This window comes from Mercenaria mercenaria, chromosome 9 (genome assembly GCF_021730395.1).
Source record: "Mercenaria mercenaria strain notata chromosome 9, MADL_Memer_1, whole genome shotgun sequence".
NCBI lineage: Eukaryota > Metazoa > Mollusca > Bivalvia > Venerida > Veneridae > Mercenaria > Mercenaria mercenaria.
Window position 1 is genome coordinate 36,655,085 of NC_069369.1, and position 18,418 is coordinate 36,673,502.

The window sequence follows — 18,418 nt, forward strand, 5'->3', positions numbered from 1 at the left end:
TACACTCAGATGACTGTAAAGCTATTTGAACTTATCAAACAGGACGTAAGCTGATGTTATAAGTGTCTACCCTCACATGAATTAATGGTTTTGTAAAGATATTTTATTTTTCATCGACATTTTGATGGGTTTTTCTTACTAAATACTGTAAGTGTACTTATATTAGCGCAGCTAAATTTTAGCGCAAGCGCCTTAAATTGAGTAGTTTCGACTTATTAGCGCGTACTTGTATTAGCGCAGTATCAGCAGCGCTAAAATAACCAGTTGGCGGTATCTGAAACACCAATTTCCGATGAAATACGGAACAGCCTGAAACATTCAAGAATGAAGCCTATTCACGCAAATTGGCTTAAACTGCCCATCAGAATGTCGACAATACTAAATAGCCGGCGGCTGACTGGTATTCGTAATGAAATCGACACGGCCTGCAAATAAACATGCATAGGTCTACAGTATGACATAAAATCTATTTGAAATGGTGAATTTTTGATACATGGATTGTTGCAACTAAAACAAGTAGACCCACTATTGAATATTTTTCAGTATCAGATTGGAGTTGAACAAAGGGTTTTGTTTTCATTAGTGAAATTTATACAGCTTGTATTTCAGATAGAAAGTTCATATATATATATATTATAAAACTGATAATTTACCTTCCCATTAATTTATTCTTACAGAATAAATTCTTAATGGGTTAACGTCCCAAGAGGAACAACCTCTGTGCAACAAAATAATTTTACTGTTCCACAAATAAACTAAGTCCTACAGATAAGTCAAGTTATTGATATGTAAAAATGATATTTAAAAAAAAGGAATTTCAGAGACTGTTAGCCAGTCTACGTGCACTTCTCTCTCCCCCTCCCCAACCCCACCCCCATTAACCTACTAGTATTAAGTTTGGTCCAGCCAGTGACCAATTTAAGGGCGAGCATATGCATCAGGGTTTTGCATACAATGACATGGGAAGAACGTTTTTGCCAAAACTGTACTGTGCAATTCTTATTAGTAATTGCCAAAGATAACGCAAGTACTTTAAGAGTTTTTCTAATTGTTTAAACTTTTATTGAGATTTGGGAATCCATTCTATTTAAAGTTCATGTTACTTATTGAAAAGATACCTGTTTTCTAGAAATTTAACAATTATTTATATTTTGTAGAATTTTCTGTCAAATGGTTTTCATGTGAAGGATCCAAACTTAGCCTCTCAGGTCTGGGATATGCTGATGGCAAACACAGAGAATAAGAAACAGGTGAGATCAAAGTTTGGAAATAAAAATGGTCAAGTAGGGACTGGTTAGTATACATGTTACTGTGTCTTTCAAATAATACTTTCCTTTGAAAAACCAAAAGTGATGGCATGATATGATTTTGTTAGTTTATACTAATTTGTTTTAGCTCGATTGTGACGAAAGCTTCAAGCTTATTGGAACCACTCTCGAGTCAGCTTCCTGGACAAACCAGTACTGGTGTCATATGAGAAGTCATGGTCGTGATCCCAGTGGGACTCGAACCCACGACCCCCTAAACCACCGCTCCCCTTTATGATATGATTTATAAATCTGAAAGCTAATTTCTTCTCGTTATTTGGACTAATCTTAAATAATTGCTTTAAATCAAACAAAATGCTGACATACGTCTCAACTATAAAAAAGTACATCAACATTTATACCAATGTGCTGAAATTGGGTAGATCTAAATGTTGGATAGTTATCCTCGAAAAATATTAATAAAATAAATATGAAATTGACTGAAACTCTTAGCTGAAAATGCTTTCAAGATGCAAGAAAAACGCATTTAATGGCATCCCAAATCTTAAAATTTTCTCTGGGGAGACCCCCTAACCCCCATAAGAGACGGGGTAAATCCCCAAAATCCCCCATCCCGTGCCCTCCCCCCTCGGCATCCCATGGCCGGACCACTTTTTTGAAGCTGGCAATGGCCCTGAGATAAATGACATTGTATCATGGCTCGGTGTTTTTTCTTAACAAATTTGGTGCAGGTAATTCGTATACACTGAGTACAGGGTGCGGTAACTAAAAGTGTGCAGGTATTTAATACCCGCACGCTAGTTACCGCACTGTTGTTTAGGAATTAAACTATGCCAGCTGTCTGGAACAGTAGACAGAAAAGTGTATTTTATTGATTTTCTGCTCTCGCATTGGTTTATTTTACCTGGGCTTTACACATTTGTAAAGCAAGGATTTTAAGTACTCACTGAACTGCTGTATAGGGATGTGGAAACGCCTACAACTATCATATATCGATGGCTATGACACAAAACAGAAAGAACATTAAAACTCTCGGGTAAACAATTTATACTCGGGGGCTACGCCCCCTTGTACAAATCGTTTACCCTTGAGTTTCAATGCTCTTTCTATTACTTACAACATGCAGAGTTGTGTTAAAAAAAAACTGTAATGCATAGGCTCCAGACATATGGCAGCCAGCCCACTTAATTCAATAGGGAGAGTGCAGATCTGCAGATTGCAGGGTTGCGAGTTCGATCCTTGGGAGAGTCATATGTTCTCTGTAAAAAAAATTGAAAGACATTCATCTTCTGTCACTCCAATCATGTGGAGAAGTTGGCAGTTACTTGCAGAGAACAGGTAAGTACCACTACAGAAATCAGGAACACTGGGTCAGATAACTGCCAGTCAATATATAAATGAAATTCTGTTGAAACAGCACTAAACCCAAAATTTAACAACATTACCTTGCTACAGTGCTAATACCAACTTTAGCTCTCATTTTGCTGATTTAAGTTAAAATTCTAAATTTTTTGTATTTTGATCTTTGAAGAAAAATTGAAACTTCTGTAAATTGGCTGTTTGGAAATGGTGGATGCAGTGGTTCAGTGGTAACACTGTCTGACATAAAAACCAGGGGTCACGAGTATGAGCCCCTACTCCTTCAAGTAAGTTTTTTTGTATCTTTATCTATTCAAAAATACAGACTGTATTCCAAATGTTACAGATGAAAAAGAGGAGGTTGGAGAAAATACAGAAAACCAGTCTGGTAGTGATGAGGACACGGAACAGCCAGCAAAGAAGAAATTTAAAACAAAATTTAACTGGAATGACATAATTGTAGAAGTTCTGCAAACAAAGGGACCTGAAATGAAAACAAAGAAATTGAGAAAAAAGGTACTGGTTTTAAGTCTTTTAATATGTGTATAGACTTGGTATGTTTTCATCAATCATTTATTAAAACTGTGGCAGAGAATTAAACCTAAGTCATATAAACACATTAATTACCTAGCAATTTATCAAATGTCTATACTGACTTGGCCATAGTCACCAAGTGGTAAATGTTGCTGACAGAATCACTTTCCCCCTTAGAACTCATTCGTATGTTGGACTCCTTGATGTTAATAAGAAAAACCTGAGGTACACCTTAATAAATGGAATGCTTGAAAGCACCTAAATTGTATATATTAACCCTTATCATGCTGGACACGATTGATTCTGCCTTTGCGACCAGTGTAGATCCATGCAGTCTGATCAAGATCTGCACTGTTCGCCATTCAGTCAGTATCATTTTGGAAAGCACCCCTTGTTGGTTAAAATTTTTGTTAAGGTCCACCTTTTCTCAAAAGCTATAAGAGCTACAGATTTGAAACTTTGCACACTTGTTTATCATGATTAGGGAATTATGTAGGCCATAACTCTGATACGCATTTTGTCAGAATTATGGCCCTTTTTGTTCTTAGAAAATTTGAGTTTCTTGGTTAAATTTTTGTTTAGGTCACCTTTTCTCAAAAACTATAAGAGCTACTGCTTTGAAACTTTGCTCACTTGATTATCATCATTAGGGGACAATGTAGGCCAAGACCCATAACTCTTACTTGCATTTTGTTAGAATTATGGCCCTTTTTGTACTTAGAAAATCTGAACAATAACTCTTTTCTTGCATATTGTCCAGCATTTGCAGACGAGCAATGGCACCCGCAGGCAGTGCTCTTGTTCAGCATTGTTAAAATTTCACATTCTTGCAGTAGAGTGGGAATTGTTTTGCTGATGTCAGTCAGTGGCTTCGTTAGTAGACCATTTCATTGACCCATCAAATAATTGGAAGAACCCTTGCTGTGTCACACTTTATAGAACAACTGCCTTGAATTAGTAGATGACACTGTTGATTTAAGAGGTCAGCCTATCAAAGGGCAGGGTCACAATGACTTATTGGACTGAAAAAAGTTTCAAGTCGTTAAACGATGTTGCTCATTGCAAAGCTGGAGCGGTCTTTTGTGCATGTCCGGAAGTGATTATCAATTGGAGCGCACGGCAAAAATACGCAAATTTTTGCATGTCCGCACGCATTTAGTGTATAATATGTATAATATACTGACTAAAGGTTAGGGTTAGTACTACCATGGTTACAAAATATATACATTTAAGATACTTTTTGTTCAAATTGCTTGAATCCGGTAAATACCGGAGTCTGTAATATACAGGTACTCCAGGTCTGCATTGAGTCACTCTAACTAGTAAGTCTTGTCATTAAATACAAATCTCCTGATGTCATACTGGATGTGTGGCATAAGTTAAATGATTTTCATTAACTGATGTAAAACATCAAGTAGGGCATCAGATGATTTGTCAAGTGCATATATATCAGCTTTGCAATTTGTATGTTTTTCAGGTTCTTGCAGAATACTTGTCACAAGGGTGTTCAGAAAAGTCAGAGGAAAAACTCTGGGCCAGATTTGAGAAGAAACTGAAGAAGATACCAGAAGTTAAAGTTATAGGAGACAAAGTGAAGCTTAAAAATGCATCCTAGTGTACATTTAACATGATATGAGAAAATTATTTGAGCCGTGCCATGAGAAAACCAACATAATAGGTTTGCGACCAGCATCCGCGCAGTCTGGTCAGGATCCATGCTGTTCGCTTTTAAAGCCTACTGCAATTAGAGAAACCGTTAGCGAACAGCATGGATCCTGACCAGACTGCACTGTTTGCCATTCAGTCAGTATAGTTTTGGTAAGCACCCCTTTTAACTGTTAATGTCCAGATTGAAAGATGGACAAGTTCATTATAGAAATTTAGCAGGGTAAGGGTTAAAAGTAAAACTGTAGACAGTGTAATATTCGCAGTGGTTATATTTTCGCTTATATTCGGGGAATAGCGTCACTTGCTAAATCAGATAATTCATGAATATTAATCTGCATCATGTACTTGACCTTTGCCCTTCATTTCTGAAATGGACCGGTCTATCATTCAATTTGGGCAATACCACTTATTATTCAAAGGGTGGTCACTGAAAATTTACTGACTGAATAGCGAACAGTGCAGACCATGATCAGACTGCAGGCTGATCCTGGTCTGCACTGGTCGCAAAGGCAAAATCACTTGCCGCCAGCAGGCTAAAGGTTAAACACATTCTCTCGTGAATTCTGAGCAAAGTGAATAAGGCTGCTAACCATGAAATAGATAAAGCCTTTATGAAAGTTTCTCAGATTGTTGTAGTTCTTTGTTTTAAGATAAGTTAAAGTTTGTTTGTTTGTTTGTTTTCGTGTGGTTTAGCACCATTTTTCAACAGTTTTTCAGTTAAATATCAACGAGCAGTTAATCCAAACAGTGTTCCTGGATTCTGTACCTGTTCTGCACAAATAAGTGTCAACTTTTTACATTATTCAGAAATGATGGAATAAATAACTCCAGATGCAAAATCTGTTCTACTCATGACCCTGCGATCTATAGATCTGTGCCGTCCCTGTTGAGCTAATCAGGTTGGCTATAAATTGAAGTATCTTTTGCTATTGAAAACCGCAGGGCATACTCTGCATTAAACTCTATAGTGACAATACAATTCATGATTGCTCAACCATTTTCATTATTTTGAGAAAATTGACCTGACATTTAATGCAAAAACTGTGAAAAAAGGTCTCAGACTCTGCTTGTTCCTGTGATTTTTCTGCAAAGTCACTTTTTTTTAGTTCAGATTAGAAGAAAAAAGTCTATTGCTTTATTGGAAGGTACAGTGGCAAAACTGCATCTGGATTTTTAAAGCTGTATGGACGAAAAGCATTTCTTTGCAAAGTCATAACAATCACATGAAATTAATTTTAAGGATAATTATGTTTGGTCAGTACTGTATTATATCACCATTATGTTTTTTTTACAACTGAGAGGAGGACATAAGGCAAAACATTGAACAGAACCTTCCCTATTGACAACACAATTTATGTTTGCTTGCTATGTAGAAATAGAGGTCATCAAGACAAACAAAATTATAAAAATGGAGGTTGAGCACTGTAAGTATCATGTAACTTAATAAATAAGTAAAGAATCTGCTTTGTTGGTTGACAAACTTTTACTGGCAAAGCCAAAATTTAAACCAACTCTCTATAGTAGGTATAAAATAAAAACAGGGCCATCTTGGGTTAAACGTTCGAGTTACTACATAAATTCATAGAAGTGTTGATAAGACTCCATAAGCTATATTTTCTGCCTCATTTACATAAAATTTATGAAATTGAGTCGCCTGGATATATTTGGCTACTAGGTCAGTCAGTATAGAAAATCCGGGCACATTTTACATGGATCTTTGTGAAACTCTCTTGTCTGTCTTGAACTTATTATGCATGGATGGATATTCAAATAACTTTGTACAGATATAATTATTTTGGTTTGGGGTATAAAAGGCTTTTGAAATAATGTTACAATGGACAATGGAAGACGTTTTTAACTAAGTTGTGTTTGAAGTAGTGTTTCATCCATTCCAGGTGGGAACTTTCGTCGACTACCCACGTTAAACAAGAAACTACCTTTACTTTACCTTTGTTTTACTTTGTCATAAAGAGCAGGGTTCAGCGTGATCCACTTGGTTACATTTTATTTGACAACCGTTTGCCAAATCGGGATTATATTAAGATATTGGGGAATTCCATCTCTATCTGTGAATGAATATAACAAACAAACTTCAGGACAGATCGAAAACTTTGCTCCCAACAAGAAAATAACTTTATTATGACCTACTGGATAATTCAGAAAATCTATTGATACTGCACCAAAGAAGAAGAAAACAGGTGATGAAGCAGATAGAAAAAGAGTTTTTAGTCAACACAAATTGTAGAAACAAAATGTTTATTTGCGCTTCAGATATGTAAAAACCCTATTACCGCATTCCGATAAATCTGTTTTAAATGAATAAAGAAAAAATATGCTTTTGATGTATTGTTTTGGCATGCTCCATTTTCAGTTTCATTGTCTGTTACACTTGGGGATTTTTTTTCCATTTTACGAAAGAATGCACTTACGGGGTTTTTTATTAACTCGGGCGTTTGCAGTTTATGGTTTTAAGCAACTTGAAAAGCCACAGTATTGTAGTCAGCCAATATGTTTTATCATATTAAATAGTATTAACGGGCCGTATTTACAGAACACAATGTTTGAGACTGGCAGAAGAAGATTTGCATACAGTTTAGTAAGATAAAAAAGGAGGTTCCGTTAAGCCATATAACCAAAATTAATGACGTGAGGCTCTGTTGGACATAAAACACAATTTATAACTAGTTCTAAAGACCTTTGTTCCAAGAACTCGCCCTTACTATGACCGAGTAAATACGTTTGATCGTCTCCTGAAAAGTTGCATTATGTAGATTTGGATAGACATTGTCGCTATGCAAGATATAAATATGTAGTTTTGGATAGACACCGTCGCTATGCAAGATGTGAATATGTAGTTTTGGATAGACACCGTCGCTATGCAAGATGTGAATATGTAGATTTTGATAGACATTGTCGCTATGCAAGATACAAATATGTAGTTTTGGATAGACACCGTCGCTATGCAAGATGTGAATATGTAGTTTTGGATAGACGCCGTCGCTATGCAAGATGTGAATATGTAGATTTGGATAGACATTGTCGCTATGCAAGATACAAATATGTAGTTTTGGGTAGACACCGTCGCTATGCAAGATATGAATACTCTTCCGATTTTTAGCCGTAACAAATCAAAGAGTATAGCATTTATGACGAAAAATCCCAACTGCCAGTGGCGGGATTCGAACCCGGATCGCTTGAGTGCTCTAACCACTGAACCAAAGAGTCGACTCCCTGACGCAGTTGTCAAAGATTGGCTTTAAAATACAGGCTATGCGCAATCGGCCGTAACAAAACTAATTCACTGCCGAAGTTTGATGTTCAATTTATAGACTCGTCCGCCGATTTGGGAAATCAGCATGATATGCCTTGCCTTATTGAGAACCACTATCTACTGAACCATTATTAAAAGTACAAAAACATTGCTGACCCCGAAACCGAACTAGAACAATAAGTTGCCACAAGAAGACAACTTATCAAGTGTAAAACTGATAAAAGTACAAAAACATTGCTGACCTCGAAACCGAACTAGAACAATAAGTTGCCACAAGAAGACAACTTATCAAGTGTAAAACTGATAATAGTACAAAAGCATTGCTGACCTCGAAACCGAACTAGAACAATAAGTTGTCACAAGAAGACAACTTATCAAGTGTAAAACTGATAAAAGTACAAAAACATTGCTGACCTCAAAACCGAACTATAGCAATAAGTTAGTCAACAACTTATCAAAATTAATACTAACCTTTGTTGACGAGTAAAAAACTTGTTTACAGTGAGGTGTTCTCTTTCATTAGAAGTCAGAAGGCACTGTACCCGTACTGGCAGTCGGTAATTTCCGTGCAATTACGTAGTCTTGTATAGCATTTCGACATTCTTCGGACGACAATGTAGCACGTACGAAAACTGGACTTTCCGTTAAAACCGGGGAATGCCGAAATGGCAAACGGAGAATAACGAACGGAAAGTTTCGATTATCATTATATGTCAACACGACCTTAATTGACTTGACATTCTATCACAACTTGAACTAAATGACATGAGGGCATTGTCCTTATACACTTATCAAAAAGGAAAAGAAGTACAGGTTGTGTGTTCATTTTACAATTTAATGAAGTAACTCTAAATCTTTTAAGTAGGACAGTCTTAAAATCTAAAAGCGTGTCTAGTATATTATGCCAACCAAAACTGTCGAAACAAAATTTTGCAGTATCGCTGGAAGTTAATGGAATGCGGCTTTTGCTAAAACGTAACTGCGCTGACATTGCAATTTGAAAAGGCAGGACCCCGTACATAATACTAACGGACAGACACAAGAACAGACATATTGCTAGGTTTTACACATCATATATACAAGAACAACATTTGTTTACAAACAAAAGCATTCTTTATAACAACGAAACAACACTGTTCAACACAGAAATATTATTTATCCAACAACTTGCGGGTTATGTCCGTGGGCGTGAAAGTTATTGTAGAAATGTCCAATTCTGGTCAGTGTAGATGAATCATTGCGCAAGAGCCCAGCGGCCGGATTTATGAAGCCATCTCCGAACACACGCTTTACTCTAGCCATGAACCAAGCGTATCTGAAAAAATAAGGAACAGATACTACGCCCGTTTTTCGAGGTATGTGGCATTACACTCCTTGCCCCGCTCAGCAACAAGAAAGTTTATCCCCTAACTATAGTGTTCACCTAAAACCAGTCTCATTTAAAGTCGTTTATTCATGAGGTATTTTTAGGGTGGCCAAATGACACACCGTATATCAAATCCAAAATGGAATATTCAAACAGCGTTATGTTTCTTACTGAAGCTGTTCTTGACATTTAAGTAGCATTTCTACATGTAGGCCAGAGCTGTGCAGAGCGTCTTGCGTCATCCTAATTGCAAGATAATTGATGCTTAATGTCAAACGCTAAATAAATAATTCCAGATACTTCATGCTAAATGCCTAAAGCCAAAACGCTAAATAGAAATACTGCAAACGGCCATTGCAAAGGCATGAGTAAGATATTTGATGCTAAATATTAAAATTACAAACATAACAGCGAAAAACAAATTCTTTAATACTAACTGCCAGACGGCTATTTGTTAAATCGTTTCTGAACATCTGTTTATCTAATGATAATTCAAAGAATATTTTCATTCATTTCCGCAACGTACATTGTGTCACTTTGACTACATTTAAAATTAGCATTAATATTTTCCGAACTTTGTATTTAGCACTTAGAATTAAGCGTTTGATATTAACGTTGTACAAATGTCTGATAGAAAATTTGAAAAAGTAATTCCAGTGGTTAAACTAGTATTCAGTACCTGAAGACGTAGTTTGCAGCCTCTAATTTTGGGAGTAAAGTTTGCATTAGATGGAGCTGTGGCTGGTCATCAGTGGCGTGAGGACATGCAAACTCTGTGAGCCAAATCTTTTTGTGGTATCTATGATACAGCTTTTCCAGGTATGACATTATGTGGTTGGCATTGCAGCTGTATGCATGCGCGGCAATATGATCTATTCGGCAGTTATTGCAGAGGCGGAAGAACTCATCGTACCATTTGAAATCGTGGACTGCAACTGCTGGACTGACTAAAAGCCTTCCGTGCGATTGCTTTTCAATATCGGGCCATATATCAGCTACTTGCTGTGGTGTCAAGTTAGCTTGATCTTCACGGTCAGGTTCGTTGTAGCCGAGAACAAAATGGGTGTGTCTAGTGAAATTTAAGTGCGTACGGTTGTCCCATTTTGACTTCCAAACCATTGGTATGAACTGTGGTACGGCGACATTAGAGGCAGGGCAAACGTTTGTCACGTGAGCGTCGTAAGTGGTGAGGTCATTCTTCCAGTCATACCTAAGGTAGCAACACGGGTTTTCAAAGTACAACATAGATTATGTCAAGTGATTTCTACAGTGAAAAAAAAAGTACACGAACTTTTACTAGGAACAATCCTTTACAGATTTTCACGAAACGTAAATATTATTTCATCAGTCCGTCCCAGTCATATTCAGGAGTTGCGCTGTACAGCATAAAAATACCGCTAAAGATAAAACTAAGAGCCGCTGATCTCGTGTGTTTAACTTATTTTAATCTATAGCAGACCTCTGTAAGATTGTGAGACATTTAAGTCACGGGCTAAAGTAGAAAGAAATGTTGATATACAACTCGAATAATTTAAGTGAATATCAGCCTCCCCATCTGTACAGCTATACTATATAGCCCAACGTACATGTTTTTTTTTTTTTGTAGCTGATAACAACTGCTTGTTGAGATACTTTGACCAGGCAAGTTAGTTACCGGGCGTCGATGTAGTTTCGAATGCAAGATGGAATTATTTTTAACGTATTGAACATCAGATACAATATGTTCACGGCTGCCGTATGTAAGATGTGGTGTTCCGAACGAGTGAAAGAATTTTCGTCAAACACTATTTTTCACTTCACATTTTTCGATTTTGTACTTGGTATTTTTCACTCTGAAAATACCACACACCCTGAAAATACCACATACATTTCACCAAATTTTGCAATATAGTGAAAAAAACATGTAATAAATAGAATGCTTTCAATGTTAAAAGCACTTACCACCATGACAAGTTGTTTAAGACCTTGAAATCATCACAGCGGAAGTCACCCGCCCATGCAGCCACGCCCTTTTTCCGAGATCCCCGTGCAAAACTGACAAAGAGAAAAACACAGAGAAAAGCAATAAAAAGTAAAATTGAACGTTTTCCTGTCATACTGATATTCAAAAGTCACTATCGAAATGGTTATAAAATGCCACATACTGGCCGTCTTAAATAACGCAACACAAACTATTAATTTTGGAGAAAACACTGACTCAAATTTTGCATGAATAGTTACTACATTCAACTCGCTCATTGTAAAAAAGCATAAGGCACTTTCAGGACTATTTCGTAATATAATAATAATTGTACAACAATTCGCTGCTTGTAAGCAAGATCTATAAAATAAAACAGATTTGAAACTCTCATAAGATCATGTTAATCCCCGCGATGACCCTTTTCTCTTATTATACCCCCACCAAACATGTTGGGGGGGGGGGGGTATATAGGAGTCAGTTTTGTCGCGTCCCGTCGCCTCGCGTCGCGTCCCGAAATCTATTATCTCAGTTAATACTAAATGGATTTGATTCAAATTAAAATAGATGTTCCACCTTATCACCCGCATCATGTGACACAAGGTGCATAACTCGGACACCAATTTTAATGAATTATGTCCCCTTTTAATTAGAATTTAAGGTTAATTTTAATGTATTTTTACTGTATCTCAGTTATTACTAAATGCATTTGATTCAAACTTAAAATAGATGTTCCACCTCATCACCCACATCATGTGACACAAGATGCATAACTCTGACACCAATTTTTCATGAATTATGTCCCCTTTTACTTAGAATTTAAGGTTAATTTTGATGTATTTTCACTATATCTCAGTTATTACTAAATGGATTTGATTCAAACTTAAAATAGATGTTCCACCTCATCACCCACATCATGTGACACAAGGTGCATAACTCTGACACCAATTTTTCATGAATTATGCCCCTTTTACTTAGAATTTAAGGTTGATTTTGATGCATTTTCTCTGTATATCATTCCGATTGGCTTAGAGCCAAAGGGAAGTAACCTTTTTTAACTTTTGTACTGAGTAACTTCCCCTTAAATTCCAAGAATTAGTCTATTTTTAGAAATTCTATGTTTAGATTTTCAATATTTTAGGTATTCTTTTTTTACTAGTTTTTTTTTATTAGTCCTATGTAAAAAGTAAATACATTTTTCTGTGGTAACATGAGTCTGTAAGAAACTTTTTTGTATTCATTTTTAGTGTATCTCTTATATTAGAGATTTTTATATTTACCTTCTAGTTCATAAGTGTTATGCGGTAGCTGGAATACCGTCTATATAAAGTTCACCAGAATGATATGTGCTTTTAATGCCTATTGAATATTTTGAAGTAATATATCATGCCTATGTTGCTTTACCTTAAATAATATTTGCAGAACGCCAAACAGAGTTGCGTTTCTTAAGCAACTAAGTGTATAGGTCTCTAGACAAAGGCCATATAATACTAGGCTACTCTGGGAACAAACTTACGTCATTCTTTTTGACGGCTCTGTCTGAGATTAAGTTTCATATATATAGACCTTAAACTTTCACTTTAATACATGAACTGGACAAGTTCGTTTCGTACATCACAGTCGAGTACATACTTATTTAGACTGGAGTGAAATTAATTTACAGATAAGAAATCAGCGTAAAAAGTGTTTAAGGTTACTTACTTAAACCATGATTAAACATATATGATAACTATGTACATCTGGATGAGAAAAAAGGTATGTTAAAGTTAAACTGTCGATAACTGTGTCCCTGCTCTACATGAGAAAAAAAAAACATTTGTATAATCAAGGAATACATAGGAGAAACAAGGTGATGACATGTTGCATGAATATATAGTTCATGATTTATACAAAATGAATATAGTATTCTTTATACATTTACACAGCAATATCATATACAAACGTAAAGATTTAATCGGATATATTTTACACACACATTGAAACTATAATACAAGTAGAAAGAGCAAATGTTACTTAAACGACTAACAAACTGTTACGACTTTTACAATTTCCTATACATTATATCAATTACAGAGGTAGAGGGGAAAAAACATATATTTCAATATAAAAATGATATTTTTTTTTGTTTAACACTTGTTTTCATGAGAGACATAACAAGTTTTCACCATTCGATCTTTGTTGTAATTATGGTATCGTCAACAAAGTGAGAGGCATATGTTTTCACCATTCAGTCTTTGTTGTTATTATCGCATCTTCAACAAAATCAGACACATAGGAAGGCTCGTGCGTCTTGATGCAGTATGATTTAATCGGTAACACAATCTATGGAAGAGTAGCACAATACACTCAGTTGACTTACACAGAAAGCTAGCTTGTAAAACTATTTGAAAGTATCAAACAGAGCGTAGGCAATGAATTGAAAAAAAAAATATTTTGATGTTAAAAGTGTGTACCCTCACATGAATTAATAGTTTTGTTAAGACATTTTTATGGGTTTTATATGCGTGCACCCAGGTATTGCGAACTTCTTAGGCCATTTGAGATTAAAAATGTATATAATAACCTTTCGCATCAATGCTTCAGACGGGTTAAATAACATTAGTCTAGTCAATTTATTATTTAATATGCAAGGTTAAACTAAGCTTCGGTAGTTGTATAAAAAGGGTACCCGACATTTTCGCATAATTTAAACTATTTCTGTTTTGTAACAAAATATTTCTTGTGATCTTCTTGGAGCTATTCGCTTGTTCTTGAAAGGTTATACATTTGCGGAGAAAAATTAAAGGTAGTATAATTCAAAAAAGTTAAAATCGCTATTTTTGTCAGCAACAGCAATCTACCAGGCGGTTTACACTAAAAATAAAAATGATATATCTTAAATACTAGCTGTTGGATCTCATTGAACTTTTCTTGGGTATACTCAAGTCTCATATAAAAAAATAGTATTTTAATAAAACAATTAAAACGTTTCACTCTTTCTAATGTATATAACATCAGCCTTTTTATGTCTTAAAGCGGTGGTCAAGTATTTCTTTAGCCATAAAACCGAATACGAATGGATATTGTCAAGTCTGCGAGATCTGCGTATGTTTGTGTTCGTTTGCAAGCTAAATTATTGCCGCCACCAGTTACCCATATGGGCTACTCTCCCAGAAGACTTTTAGTTACGTTAGTGGGGGATAGTGCAATACATATACAGAATGTGCTCCAGTTCCAGAAGCTTCCCGGGTACTTTAGCGTGTCAGGTGTAAAGCACCCGTGCACGGGACTCTGATCATATATTAGTAATTACGTTGGAAGAGCGATGACAGGATCACACGACCCCTGGTTTCCTAGTCAGACAGTGTTACTTCTGGACCATTGCGTCCGCTGCTATGTGCACACGACTCACGGTTTCGTAGTCAGACACTGTTACAACAGGACCAATGCGTCCCCTGCTATGTGCACACGACTCACGGTTTCGTAGTCAGACAGTGTAACTTCTGGACCACTGCGACCGCTGCTATGTGCTCATCACCCGCGGTTTCATAGTCAGACAGTATTACAACTGGACCACTGCGTCCGATTCCATGTGCACATCACCCACGGTTTCGTAGTCAGACAGTGTTACAACTGGACCACGGTGTCCGCTGCTATGTGCACGTGACTCACGGTTTCGTTGTCAGACAGTGTTAATTCTGGACAACTGCGACCGCTGCTATTTGCACATCACCCGCGGTTTCGTAGTCAGATAGTGTTACAACTGGACCACTGCGACCGCTGCTATGTGCACACGACCAGCAGTTTCGTATTATGAAAGTGTTACAACTGGACCACTGCGACCGCTGCTATGTGAACAAGACCCATGGTTTCGTATTCTGACAGTGTTACAACTGGACCACTGCGACCGCTGCTATGTGCACACGACCAGCAGTTTCGTATTATGACTGTAACAACTGGACCACTGCGACCGCTGCTACGTGCTCACGACCAGCAGTTTCGTATTATGACAGTGTTACAACTGGACCACTGCGTCCGCTGCTATGTGCACAAGACCCATGGTTTCGTATTCAGAAAGTGTTACAACTGGACCACTGCGACCGCTGCTATGTGAACAAGACACATGGTTTCGTACTCTGACAGTGTTACAACTGGACCACTGCGTCCGCTGCTATGTGCACAAGACCCAAGGTTTCGTATTCAGAAAGTGTTACAACTGGACCACTGCGACCGCTGCTATGTGAACAAGACCCATGGTTTCGTATTCTGACAGTGTTACAACTGGACCACTGCGTCCGCTGCTACGTGCACAAGACCCATGGTTTCGTATTCTGACAGTGTTACTTCTGGACTACTGCTTCTACTGCTATATGCACACGACCCACGGTTTCGTAGTCAGACAGTGTTACTTTTGGACCACTCCGTCCGCTGTTTTGTGCACACGACTCATGGCTTAGCAGTCAGACAGTGTTATTTTTGACACTGCGTCCGCTGCTATGTGCACACGACTCACGGTTTCGTAGTCAGACACTGTTACAACTGGACCAATGCGTCCCCTGCTATGTGCACACGACTCACGGTTTCGTAGTCAGACAGTGTAACTTCTGGACCACTGCGACCGCTGCTATGTGCTCATCACCCGCGGTTTCATAGTCAGACAGTATTACAACTGGACCACTGCGTCCGATTCCATGTGCACATCACCCACGGTTTCGTAGTCAGACAGTGTTACAACTGGACCACGGTGTCCGCTGCTATGTGCACGTGACTCACGGTTTCGTTGTCAGACAGTGTTAATTCTGGACAACTGCGACCGCTGCTATTTGCACATCACCCGCGGTTTCGTAGTCAGATAGTGTTACAACTGGACCACTGCGACCGCTGCTATGTGCACACGACCAGCAGTTTCGTATTATGAAAGTGTTACAACTGGACCACTGCGACCGCTGCTATGTGAACAAGACCCATGGTTTCGTATTCTGACAGTGTTACAACTGGACCACTGCGACCGCTGCTATGTGCACACGACCAGCAGTTTCGTATTATGACTGTTACAACTGGACCACTGCGACCGCTGCTACGTGCTCACGACCAGCAGTTTCGTATTATGACAGTGTTACAACTGGACCACTGCGTCCGCTGCTATGTGCACAAGACCCATGGTTTCGTATTCAGAAAGTGTTACAACTGGACCACTGCGACCGCTGCTATGTGAACAAGACCCATGGTTTCGTACTCTGACAGTGTTACAACTGGACCACTGCGACCGCTGCTATGTGCACAAGACCCAAGGTTTCGTATTCAGAAAGTGTTACAACTGGACCACTGCGACCGCTGCTATGTGAACAAGACCCACGGTTTCGTAGTCAGACAGTGTTACTTTTGGACCACTCCGTCCGCTGTTTTGTGCACACGACTCATGGCTTTGCAGTCAGACAGTGTTATTTTTGACACTGGGTCCGCTGCTATGTGCACATGCCCCAAGGTTTCGTAGTCAGACACTGTTACGTCTGGACCACTGCGTACGCTACTATATGCACACGACCCACGGTCACATAGTCCGACAGTCTTACACTGGATCACTGCGTTCGCTGCTACGTGCACATGACCCATGGTTTCGTAGCAAGACAGTGTTACTTCTGGACCACTGCATCCTCTGCTTCGAGCATATGACAAGCGGTTTCGCAGTCAGATAGTGAGTGCACACTACCCATGGTTTCGTAGTCTGGCAGTGTTCCTTTTGAACAAATGCGTCCGCTGCTATGAGCACAAGACCCCTGTTTTCGAAGTCAGACAGTGTTACTTCTGGACCACTGCGTCCGCTGCTATGTGCACACGACCCATGGCCTCGTATTCTGACAGTGTTACTTTTGGACCACTGGTTCCACTGCTATGTACACACGACCCATGGCTTCGTAGTCAGACAGTGTTACTTCTGAACCACATCGGCCGCTGCTACGTGCACATCCTCAATGGTTTCGTAGTCAGACAGTGTTACTTTTGTACCACTGCATCCGCTGCTATGTGCACACTCCGAACGGTTTCGTAGTCTGACAGTGTTACTTCTTGACCAATGCGTCCGCTGCTATGTGCACACCCACGGTTTCATACTTGGACAGTATTACTTCTGGATAACTGCATCCGTTTCTATGTGTACACTACGCACAGTTTCGTAGTCAAACAGAGTTACTTCTGGACCACTGCGACCGCTGCTATATGCACACGACCCACGGTCACGTAGTCTGACAGTGTTACTTCTGGACCACTTCGTCCACGACCCACTGTTTCGTTGTCAGTGTTATGTCTGGACCATTTCGGCTACTGCTACGTGCACGTAACCAGCGGTTTCGCAGTCAGACAGTGTCACTTCTGGACCACTGCGTCTGCTGCTATGTGCATTCGACCCACGGTTTCGTAGTCTGACAGTGTTTAATACTTATGGACCACTGCGGTCGCTGCTATGTGCACACAGCCAACGGTTTCGTCGTCTGACAGTGTTACTTCCGGACAACTGCGGCAGCTGCTATTTGCACTTGACCCACAGTTTCGTAGTCTGACAATGTTACGTCTGGACCACTGCCTTCGCTGCTACGTGCACATGAATTACGGTTTCGTAGTCAGACACTGTTACAACTGGACCACTACGACCGCTGCTATGTGCACATCGCCCGCGGTTTCGTAGTCAGACAGTATTACAACTGGACCACTGCGTCCGATTCCATGTGCACATCAACCACGGTTTCGTAGTCAGACAGTGTTACAACTGGACCACGGTGTCCGCTGCTATGTGCACACGACTCACGGTTTCGTAGTCAGACAGTGTAACTTCTGGACCACTGCGACCGCTGCTATGTGCTCATCACCCGCGGTTTCATAGTCAGACAGTATTACAACTGGACCACTGCGTCCGATTCCATGTGCACATCACCCACGGTTTCGTAGTCAGACAGTGTTACAACTGGACCACGGTGTCCGCTGCTATGTGCACGTGACTCACGGTTTCGTTGTCAGACAGT

At 38.9% G+C, this 18,418-nt stretch overlaps 3 protein-coding genes across 4 annotated transcripts in view; 2 read left to right on the top strand and 1 right to left on the bottom strand.

The window, feature by feature from the left end:
• LOC123546970 (olfactory receptor 8B12-like) overlaps positions 1-18,418 on the top strand; it is an 83,620-nt gene that overhangs the window by 41,186 nt on the left and 24,016 nt on the right. The window lies entirely within an intron of this gene.
• LOC123547098 (cell growth-regulating nucleolar protein-like) lies at positions 10-4,776 on the top strand. Its single transcript, XM_053550513.1, has 4 exons — positions 10-45; positions 1,158-1,293; positions 2,974-3,143; positions 4,639-4,776. The coding sequence occupies exons 1-4, from the start codon at positions 10-12 to the stop codon at positions 4,774-4,776; spliced, it is 480 nt and encodes a 159-aa protein (XP_053406488.1).
• Positions 9,158-11,598, bottom strand: LOC123547963 (uncharacterized). Its single transcript, XM_045335206.2, has 3 exons — positions 11,408-11,598; positions 10,146-10,676; positions 9,158-9,415 (listed from the first exon to the last, which is right to left on the bottom strand). The coding sequence occupies exons 1-3, from the start codon at positions 11,560-11,562 to the stop codon at positions 9,256-9,258; spliced, it is 846 nt and encodes a 281-aa protein (XP_045191141.2). The 5' UTR covers positions 11,563-11,598; the 3' UTR covers positions 9,158-9,255.

Coding starts and splice junctions, on each gene's coding strand:
- LOC123547098 (XM_053550513.1), top strand. CDS start 10: ATGACTGTAAAGCTATTTGAACTTATCAAACAGGAC. Junction 46..1,157: donor TTGAACTTATCAAACAGGAC/GTAAGCTGATGT, acceptor TATATTTTGTAG/AATTTTCTGTCAAATGGTTT. Junction 3,144..4,638: donor CAAAGAAATTGAGAAAAAAG/GTACTGGTTTTA, acceptor TATGTTTTTCAG/GTTCTTGCAGAATACTTGTC.
- LOC123547963 (XM_045335206.2), bottom strand. CDS start 11,562: ATGACAGGAAAACGTTCAATTTTACTTTTTATTGCTTTTCTCTGTGTT. Junction 10,677..11,407: donor TTAAACAACTTGTCATGGTG/GTAAGTGCTTTT, acceptor TTGCTACCTTAG/GTATGACTGGAAGAATGACC. Junction 9,416..10,145: donor GCTGCAAACTACGTCTTCAG/GTACTGAATACT, acceptor TTATTTTTTCAG/ATACGCTTGGTTCATGGCTA.